The 10,575-nt window shown below is 38.6% G+C and overlaps 1 protein-coding gene and 1 non-coding gene across 2 annotated transcripts; one reads left to right on the forward strand and one right to left on the reverse strand.

Moving 5' to 3' along the window:
* Nucleotides 1-202: 202 nt before the first annotated feature.
* trnae-cuc (transfer RNA glutamic acid (anticodon CUC)) lies at nucleotides 203-274 on the reverse strand. Its single transcript has one exon. It is a non-coding gene; the product is annotated as a tRNA-Glu (tRNA).
* Nucleotides 275-708: 434 nt separating this feature from the next.
* Nucleotides 709-9,981, forward strand: ice1 (KIAA0947-like (H. sapiens)). The gene is made up of 20 exons (XM_026294064.1): nucleotides 709-945; nucleotides 1,143-1,201; nucleotides 2,175-2,286; nucleotides 2,461-2,537; nucleotides 2,619-2,656; nucleotides 2,771-2,853; nucleotides 2,975-3,051; nucleotides 3,225-3,262; nucleotides 3,373-3,455; nucleotides 3,553-3,589; nucleotides 3,827-3,883; nucleotides 4,002-4,082; nucleotides 4,219-4,589; nucleotides 4,901-7,372; nucleotides 7,784-7,946; nucleotides 8,098-8,258; nucleotides 8,501-8,691; nucleotides 8,864-8,964; nucleotides 9,071-9,169; nucleotides 9,322-9,981. The coding sequence occupies exons 1-20, from the start codon at nucleotides 856-858 to the stop codon at nucleotides 9,501-9,503; spliced, it is 4,572 nt and encodes a 1,523-aa protein (XP_026149849.1). The 5' UTR covers nucleotides 709-855; the 3' UTR covers nucleotides 9,504-9,981.
* The last annotated feature ends 594 nt before the right edge of the window (nucleotides 9,982-10,575 follow it).

The following is a 10,575-nucleotide window of genomic DNA, read 5'->3' on the forward strand; positions in this document are numbered from 1 at the left end:
CGTTAGGGCATTTTTGATGTTATGTGGAAGTTGGTTCCACAGCTGAACCCCATAGTACCTAAAAGATGGGGGGTTTTAAATACATGTGCTTCCTACTAAGAGTCAAAACGTGCTGGCTACACAGTTATATGGATTTCGACATTCTGTAAAAGCTGTTGGAACAGCTCACTTACAAGTAAAACTTCGTAGTCGGAAAACGTAGTTCCCTGACCGGGAATCGAACCCGGGCCGCGGCGGTGAGAGCGCCGAATCCTAACCACTAGACCACCAGGGAAGGTGTAAGATGTGATTTTTCTTAGCTGTATTATATTAAATATGATATCTACGTTTATACTTCTAATTCTGGTACGAAAACGTCGATATTGTCAAATGTGCAACATTTGGAGACATAAAAGGACCAGCAAACCGCTTACTATTCAGAAAGTTAACGCTCTAGCTAATCCAGGAAGTTAGTTTTGACAGCCAGTAGTGTTACAATTGTATCAGTAATAGTAACGCCCCCACGAGCCTGAAGTATGTGCCTGACGAAAAATCCGAGTGACAGCAAACATCATATTTCGATTGAGAAAAAAATATGATGTCCAAGCGAACATGTGTGTTACTCCAGTAAAATTAAATAAACAACAGAAATTGAATGTGCTCACACCGTACTAAGAAATGTATTATTCTAGCGTGACCGGCATTTCGTGAAGCTTCCCGTATAGGGTCCTGACTTTGGTCCTTGGTCAACGTGGGAGACGCGAAAATGTGAAAATGTTTTGAACGTAACTCGTGTCCTGTGTCACCGAGTCATGACCGTGAATTAATAAGACATATTATTACGTTCGTAGGAGTTACGATGAAACGTGTCTTAACATGATGCCAGGGGACAATCCTTCCAAAACGGTAGCCATCGCGGCGGACGCGACTACTGGAAACTGTCAAAACTGTTTTGTTTTGCATCAGGTCAGATTACTTTCTTATATAACGTCAACAGAAAACGCAGTCGATTTGTGTTTTGTCTCACAATACGGATTGTGACCTGTGTCCGTCGGTTGTAACACGATTCATATGTTTGCGTGTGTTTTTAGCACCTCCGCTAAAATGGACGTGTTGGTAATGATGTTTGTTTTCGTTTTGTTTCTCCCCGTCTCTTACTGTAGAGCCTGACCGAATATGTGTCGTCATTTCTGGCACTGAAACAGAAAATAACGGTTTCAGAGTGAGTATTAACCACTGATTACTAATTGCCATGGTAACACGTCTCAGACTAGACCGACTAGTTAAACTTAGCCGTCAGTGACAATACGTTGGATACTGGCAATATGTTGTCTTCTGAAATGTCACTGATCGAGAAACAAAACAAAGGAACGGTTTGGATTAGGTAAGGGGCATGAGCATATGACTTATTCTTATGATCCCTCACAGGTTTTAAAGTTAGCTGTGTCTTTCCTAAGGGAACTTTTCTTTAGACAATCTCAACGAGATAAAGAAGAGTTTTATATTTTAAATCTCGTAATTCTGAATTTCATTCTACGACCCTACTCTCACCTATGGTGATGAGCTCTGGGTCATGACTGGGGTGTCCCTGCTTAGACCACTGCCCCCACGACCCAGCCCCGGATAAGAGGAAGAAAATGAATGGATGGATGAAATGATAGAAATTCTGAATTAACCTACATTATTATTATTATTATTTGGACATCATAATGGACCGTGCAGCTACTTTATTACTCACTTTCCCTTGCAATAACTTCAGTCTATTGGCTGTCTGTTTTTACCAGTTGTCCATTATTGTTTATTATTAATAGCTTAAAAACCACAAACATATTTATTCATGCTTTTTTAGGTTTTGAGTCTGGTTTCTGAAAAAATGGTGATTCCATAGCCCTAAGTTCAGAGAGAAGAGTTAAACATTTTGTTTTAACTCAATAATTATCTTTTTAGTATCTCAGTGTTACCTTGGTAAATGCGCAGTCATGGGTATAAATTAATTAAAAAACATAATGTATTATCATTACTACTATTGATCATTATGATGCAGTAAAGTTTTGAGTCCCAAGAATGTGAGTGCAGGGGTGCTGTACCTGTCAGCGACTGTTGCACAAGGATCACAGAGACAGTCATATGTTCCTCAGTTCTTGTTGCAGCAATTGGATTATCACCTTCATGCCCTTCTAATATATGTTTTACAGTGACACAGTGCAGCTTCACCAACAGCTGGAACAGCTGAAGATCAGATTGGGTACTCTGGAGAAAAAGACTGCAGATTATGAATCTGTGCAAGCTGAACTTGAAGAAAAGAAGGTATATCTTGCAGACCCCTGTTTAAGGGATATTCCTTCAGATTGTAATAATGTCAGTTAATATTAATGTTATACATTTATCCATCCAAATAAGGTTCCCTGTTTTATGCTGAACTTTTGTAATTTGGTGAACGTCATACTGGAATGCTGATATTCATGTTTTATTTTTTGATAGGGTGCTCTTAAGGCCTATGGACAGATGTCTGAAGAGATGGAAAAACTGAAGCAGGAAAACAGCAAGACAGTGGCAGAGTAAGACATGGTGCTTCCTGACAGTGTAGATAATACTATATTTGTGGTAAAATGCTAACTAGTATTTTTCTCATACCTCAGAAATAAGAAGTTTGAAGACCAGCTAAAGGATGTACAAGGTACTTTGCAGTCATGTGTTGTAACTTTTACCAGTTGTCTAATTTGAAAGTAATATTTTAAAATATGTTGTATTTGTCCCTCATTTTGCACTAAATTGTATTTCAAACATTTAGGACTGATGGAAAAGCAATCAGTTGAAAATTCACAGCTGAAGAGGGAAAAGGCTGAGACAGAAGATGCTTTGCTCAAAGCTCAGGTATGCAATAAAGTGCTCACCAAATACATGGACATTTTCAAACTCCTAACCAACAATATAAGTAAAGTAGTAGTTCTGCCAACTTCTGAATTATGTTTTTTTATTATTTTCATCTCTACAGACTTCTCTGAAGAAATCTCAGGCACAAGCAGCTCAAGTTGAAAAATTAATAGAGGAGAACTTAAAGACAGCAAACATGTAAGATGTGAAAGTTGCTAGCTTAGATATACTTTTTTTAACTGCAAGTTTATATTTGTTATGAAACTTTAACTCTGTGCTACATGCTGATTATTCATGCTTTGTTGTTTTTCTTCTTAAGAAAATTAAACCAAATGGTTCTAAAAAACTGCATTTTGTTCTCACGTCCACAGAAAGGACAGCCTTGAAAATAAAGTTAAACTGCTTGAAGGTTGGTTTTCACACTATAATATAAAATATATTCTTGTGAATGTCTATGATCTTTATCTCACAGTGATAATTTGGCAGTTCAGCTAAACATATATTTGTCCTTATCTACAGATTCAGTTTGCAAACAGAACCAGCAAATATCCCAGTTGACCAAAGAGAAGATCCAACTAGAGAGAAATATTGATGATCTCCAGGTGTAGTAATGATCTCTATAAATGATAAATGTGCTGAAAATATTGTTAGTATTATTAAATTGATCTTTCTTTATGTATAATCTCAATTCTTCTGCAGGTGAGACTGTTGAAATTGGAAGAAGAAAGGAATAAAGGTAAACGAGTAACAGTGTCATTTACAAATATAGTGTTACAATAAATATCTATTTGGCTGCAATCAGATTTTAAAAAAAAAGTGACAAAATTTCAGTGTTTGTGTTTCAAAGTTGCTAATATACAGGTAAAATAAAACTATAACCACATTAATTTGACCTATGAAGTGTTTTTTCTTCACAACAGCAGTATTTTTGAAAATTAAATTTAAGTTTATCAACTGAATTATTTCTCAACAGAGCATAGGAGCATATCAACTCAAGCAACTACACCTGCAGAGCCGAAAGTTGACAAAGGTTGTTATAACGTATTATTTATTCTATGAATTTGATGAGCTAATCAGGTGCATTAACCCTAAATTCTGATTGTTTTTCTTCCTTTTGCAGTTTGTGACTGTTTGTGTGTGTTTTTCAGAGAAGTTCCGGACACTGCTAGAGAATCTGTGGACATGTGTGGAACCTCAGCAGCAGTCAGCAAATCTGTTTCACTTGCCTGGTGAGGCATCATTAAACCTTTTGGCACAGCTGCAACTTTTAACTTGGGCCAATTATTATTTTGTTTTGTTTTCTTTTTATTTAAATTTTATACAAAGAACAACTGTGTCAGTCCTCTCTTGTTCTTGTAATTTCAGAGTCCTGCTCCAGTTCCAAGCAAGTTTTATCCTCCTCTCCACAAAAACAGCTACACTCCCATCTGAGTACCATAACCCAGTTTGCCTCTCAGCAGAACAGTGAATGCGGCACTCTGCCGGTGCAGGCAAAAGCAGCTTCTACACAGTCGAAACCCTCTCCTCGTGCACGGAAAGTCATTAAACAGACGACATCTCTGCAGTCATCAAGTCCCAAGAAGCAAACAGACATCTGCAAAAAGAGCAAGCATTTATCAAAGGAAGACAAAACTGAGGAGCCAACTACTGACTTGGGCAGCTCTGAAGTATTGGTTGAGGAGATAATGAAAATGTTTCAACCAATGCTTCCCTGCATATCCCCAATACCAGACTTGGTGAGAATTTGGATTTATTTAATTTGACTATTTTTTTTTGTTGTTGCTTTTGATTATTGGCTAATATGCAGGTTTCCCTGTTAAAGTTCATGTTTTTATACAGTACATGTACTTTGCAAGAATTCTTATCACAGTGAATAAATGAGCAATTCAAAAGTCTTACACGGAATATAAAATTAAATATATTAATAAAAAAGGTAGATTTTACATTTGTAATTATTTCTGTAAAGCACACGTTTGGTTAACCTTGTCATTCCCACACGTTCGGGTCATAACATTTCACAAATTGCATTCTTATTTTCTTATTTTAGGACACAAAGATGGAATCTATGGAGACAGATGAGGTAGAAAAGGAAAACCATCTGAAGCCCTCTTTTAACTCTGTTGCTGTTCAAAAAGTGGAGTCCTTACCTACACCGTTAGTGATAAGCCACTATCCAGAATCATCTATACTACCAACAGACGAAAATATGGAATTGCCATCTGTCATAACACAGGAAGTAAAACATGTCTCCAATGAAAATGACTCCAAAGACTTGGGACAGAATGAGATGAGTGGAATTACAGAGATGAATAATAAAAGTGGCATGGATGGTGAAGAAATTCATCTTCAAAAAGACATTCTGCCTGAACATGTGCCAGCAACTGTGCAGTTAGTATCAGCACCATCATCATCCTCTTCCTCCACATCTGAGAATACGGTTTTGGTTAAGATTGTTTCATTAACTGCTGAAAGTCAAGACCCATCCTGCAGTGAAAATCCCAGTAGCAGCGTTGCCAATAGCATCTCTGAAACTGAAGATGATTTAAGAGAACCAAAGGAAGACAATTTTCCAGTAATTACAAAGATGGATATAGATGCAAGCCCTAATGATTTTACAGCTGTCAAGACAGGTACTCCAGATGGTGAAGAGTCCACTAGAGGAAGTGATACCACTGTAACATCTGAAGAAGCCAGAGATGTACAGCTATGTACTTCAACATTAACTGACTCTGTAAAAAACACAGAGGTTGCACATACTGAAAATGGTTCAGAAGTTCAAAAAAGTACTGAGGATTCTTGTGGTTTAGGACAGGGCAGTCAAGCTGTCACAGTTTTGATTTCCCAGGAGAAAGAAGGGTCAGAGAGACTCAACAGAGACTCAGAAATGCCTGAAGATACTTCCTCCATGGCAAACAACACTGACAGCAGTAGTATCTCAAAACATATTGAGTTGAGTGAAAATAATGCAGCCAATAAATTTTTCAGAGATGAAAAAATTCATGAAGCACAAGCAGCTGGGAAGGGCAATATAACAGCTTCTCTCTCTGAGCCAAATAGTGATAATAGACCTCAATCACCTCAAAACTCTTCAGCATTAAAGATGGAAAATGTAGACGAGGTGTGTGGTGGACATCTGTCTTGTCATGAAAATGTTGAAACACTTTCAAAAAAGACATTGAACAGTGAAAAAATGGCTGCTCATGAGCCTTCCCTTTCTAACTCAACTGTTAACTGTGACTCATTGAATGAAAATCTACATAGTCTATGCAAGCGATTGAGTCCTTCATGTCTGTTACCCTCTATAAAACTGCAGCCTTCAGAAACTCACCCAAACGCAGTAGCACAAACAAATAAAAAGACTCCACTGCCTGTGCATGATTTAGGAAACATCATTGAAAAAGCTACTGTTAAAGACCTGCCTCAGGACAGAGTAGACCCAAGTGATACTACCTCATTAGATCAGAATGCTGCTGCCACAAATGAACAAAATAAATGTTTGGACTCATATATAAACGTGCATGAAAGCCAAACACCTCATGTGATCAGAGAAGAAGCTAGTCTACCTGTTGTTTCAGGTGCAACTCAACCACCCGTGTGCATAGGCCAACTTCTCTCTGAAATGGGCCCTCCACTTCCTCCTGTCCTAACTCCTCTGAGCACACCTCCAAAGGTAGTAAAACCAGTGAATCGTATGCAGGCTATTGGAAAACTCTCTTTCCCTTCACCCATGGGTAGATTGGTTTCTCCAACCACTCCTGTCCAGGCTCACTTAACCCCTAACAGTCAGCAGCTGAGTTCTTCATCCCTAACCAGTCCACTCCCACCAAATGGCGTCCCTTCATCACCGCTTCAGTTCGGCTCTGCCACCCCAAAACATGCTGTGCCAGTCCCAGGTCGCCTTCCCCTGACAGCAATGAATTCCTCTCCATCCTCTTCCTCCAATCCATCTCAGGAAAACTCCATGAGAATACTTGACACCATGTATCCAGACCTCTCTGCCCGTGCCCGAACTCTGAGCATTCTCAGAGGGAATGTCAATCTCAGCATTTGTTCATCGGAGAGCGGAACATTACCTGTGACAGGCGACAGTCAGATATCCAGCTTTAAAACTATCAACTCCACCTCAACGGCCTTCACCAAAACTGAGATGAGAGGAAAAAAAAGACAGGCCATCAGTTCTCCTGAGCTTAAAAATAGCAAATGTTTCAGGCTTGATAGCTGCTCCCCTACTGGCAGTCACAAGCATGTGCCTTCTTCCTCAAACAGTGGAGAGGAAACCACTGCACCTCAAACTCTGAAGCTCAGACAACTCCAAAATGAGACAGACTCTCGATCTACGGAAAGTGTAGAACCTGCAGAGCAGAATCTCATTGTTAACTCTTTAAAGAAGATTGAAAACCAGTGCTTCGATCTCCTGCCTGTGATCCAGAGCCATCTGTACGTTGGTAACCTCCCCAAAAAACCTGTCTTGAGAGATGAGGAGAAAGAAGTAATCTCAGAGATTTGCCACAGAGACTTGGTTAGTATGCCAGTTTACTGTGCTTATATACCGTATCTAGCATTATTCACTCTCTGACTTAGTTCTAATCTTCTCATTACTTTGCAGTATCATTCTACTGTAAGTTACAGTGCATTTGGAAAAAAAACTTGCATTTACAAATGATGTGCCATTTGATACTTCATCTGTAAACTGTTAACTTTAACTTGCTATGGTTAAAACAAGGAAAGGAAAAAAAAGATCCACATATCAATAGCCATAGTCTGTGTGTGAAGGCAGTATTGTGAATGTAATCATAGTATATAAAGTATACAGAAAGACAAATGAATTCCATTAATTAGTGACATGAAGTGTTTTCATTCAGTTTTGTTTTAATGGGAAATGAATTTAGTTGCATTTTGATGTATATCTTTTCTCTTTTTTCATCTCAAGGCAGATGATATGATTTTGGCTATCTTGGACAAACTGAAGGCTAAGAAAAAGGACCTTAGCAGAAACTACATGCAAGCCCTATGTAGAGTCTACACAGGGATCTGTAGACAGGCGAGATACTGGGAGAAGGCTCACATCCTGGCCTACAGCATTCTCACAGAAGGTTAGGAATTGATTTTACATCCCCAAAACCTCTTATACCATGTTGGTACAGCCACACGGGTATTTGCAAAATGTACAGTATATATATTTCTACCTTGGCAAAAGGCAGAAGGCAATGTTTTCATGTTTTTATGTTGTCTTTCACACTGCAGACTTTCCAGATTCTGCTAAGCTGATTTTGTTCATGGTGACAACATGGCCCAGTGTCCTGTCACACAGTAGTTCCCTGTGTCAGGCCATACATGCTGTCACCAAACTGAAAACACAAGAAGAGCTTCTCAGCTGCATTTCGGCATTCCTTGGTTGGGACAAGGTAGTTTTGGAGACCTTCACATTATATAATTTGTTTTTTAACTGAGCTTACACTTGTCTATGTCCAGTGACCATGGTTTACACATGAACAACAATATCCCCAGTTCATGTCCAACTGAGACATTTGTTTCATATCATTGCCTGTCTCCCTCTCCCCTGGTTTCCTATCATCTCTTCCATCTGTGTCATCTCAAATTAAGTAGAATGGACCCTCTAAAACCTGATCTTCCTCTGTCTCTGCAGAGTCCTCCCTGTGACATTGACCAGCTGATCTCCAGAACACTGTCTGCCATTCAGTCAGGGTCAAATCTGTCTCTAACAAAACATAGTCGGTATGGAGACGATCTGGGACCTGAGGTCTGGGAACATGTCTTCACACTGCATCTCCTTTGTACACACAAGAAGTGGAGGTGGACCTATGAAAACGTAGTGGGGTGAGCATTTTATTATTTTCAGAACTGAAGCTACAGCATTTCAAGATGCAGTAAATTAACATTTGTCTTTCAAAGAAAATAAAAGTGTCATTGAAATCCGTCCTATAATTTAGCCATTCTTTAATTGAGGAGTCTGTGTACCTGTGGTAATCTGTTCATTTTGTTTTGACAGCAAGGAATTGTGGCCATTAATGAACACTTGGGTGACGCAGCCCAGAGATCAACAAGTACCAGTCTCTGATGTTACTGTTGCCACTGTACTCCGACTCATAGGTCAGTTTTTCTGTTAATTTATTTGTGTGTTACTCACAGTCTGAAGTGATGTGTAATAATCACCAGAGGAAAGCAAAGAATTTCATTGTCTTTTTGTTTTAAATAGGGCGCCTTGGTCAAGTGGGAATTAAAGAGAAGAGTGCTTCCACTGTGGTAACTGTCGCCAACGTCATCAACGTGTTTGGTAGACATGGACAGACTGAAGGTATGATTGATTTTTTTTTTTTTTTTTTTTTTTTTTTTTTTTATGATTATGCCAAATAAATGAAAAAAGAAATCCTGATGTGGAAGAGAAGTGCCATTTAACAGATGGAGTTTAATCAACAATTTTAATCTCATCATGTCTTGTCTCTGCAGGCGTGCCATGGGAGGTCCAGTTAGCAGCTGTCTACTGTATCTACGACCTGTCTCCCTGCAACCCCAAACAAGCCCTGGATGCACTGGCAGGGTGGAGAGGAGAAACATCCCAAACTGTCCCTCCTGCTGTCACAAGCTGCATTAACCAGTTAGCCTCAATCTGCAGACAGATCAAGAGTTGAGATGCAAAACCACATGGACAAGACAGAGTGAATGAAAATTACACTAGAGGTTTATAGTAAGTCTTAAAATAACTGAACTCAAAGGCTTACAGATTTCCTAAACATTTTCTTTGTTTTTTTATGAGCACTTATACCCTAAATGAACATGCAGTGTAAATGTTTGCTCTGTAATTTTTGTAGCAAATATTTCCGCATTTTTTTTAATGTAAAACGTGCAAAATAGGGTTTCCTACAATTTTAGCTGTGCATAACTGTAATAAATATACCCGAACTCCCTGCCTTTTGCTATACTCAGGTACTGCTTACAAATATTGCAAAGCACTTACATGAACTGATTTAACCCTGATACAGTACCACTGTTGTAATTGTTCCTTCATCCAAGTGTTTGTAAATATGATACAGTGTCTGTATTCCTGAAACATCAGATTACCAGTTTTCATTTTCAGAGGTTTTTCTAATTATAAAATGTGTTAGTTTTGATGCTGCCTGTCCTCACTTGATTCTACTCCTTGTTACATATTACAAAGCTGTTAAATGACCCTTCAAAATGTCAAGTAGGCTACTGACCAATCAGCACACAGCTTAGTGGGAAGCGGGCATTAATACCATTTGTGGAAAAACACACACACACACACTGCTGCATGTACTATGACTGCTAGGTAAACGATCATTTACCACAACACCGTTATTTATATTTTAAAAAATGTAATAAACGCCGTCATCATCAAATTACTAGTTTTTCTAAGATACGTACAGTCACCATTTCCGTGATAAGCTATCAAAATAAAAGCCTGAACCACCCTTGAAATACCTAGTGTAATGTAAGCGTATTAAAGTGTCCTTTTGAAGAACTACTGAATAAAACCGGAGATAAAACCTCAGACTGACAGAAAGTCCAAAGAAGTTCATTTGTTTGTCTACTACTCGTATTGCAGTGGACAAAAGGAATTTTGTTGCAAAACGTCTCCTTTAAATTGTGACGTGGTAAAAATATTAAAAAAATAACTACTTTGTGAATAGTGGACGTATATTTGCACATATATACAAATGTACGTCTGTTAATAGTGTGTTT

Source organism: Mastacembelus armatus, chromosome 16 (genome assembly GCF_900324485.2).
Source record: "Mastacembelus armatus chromosome 16, fMasArm1.2, whole genome shotgun sequence".
NCBI classification, from domain to species: domain Eukaryota; kingdom Metazoa; phylum Chordata; class Actinopteri; order Synbranchiformes; family Mastacembelidae; genus Mastacembelus; species Mastacembelus armatus.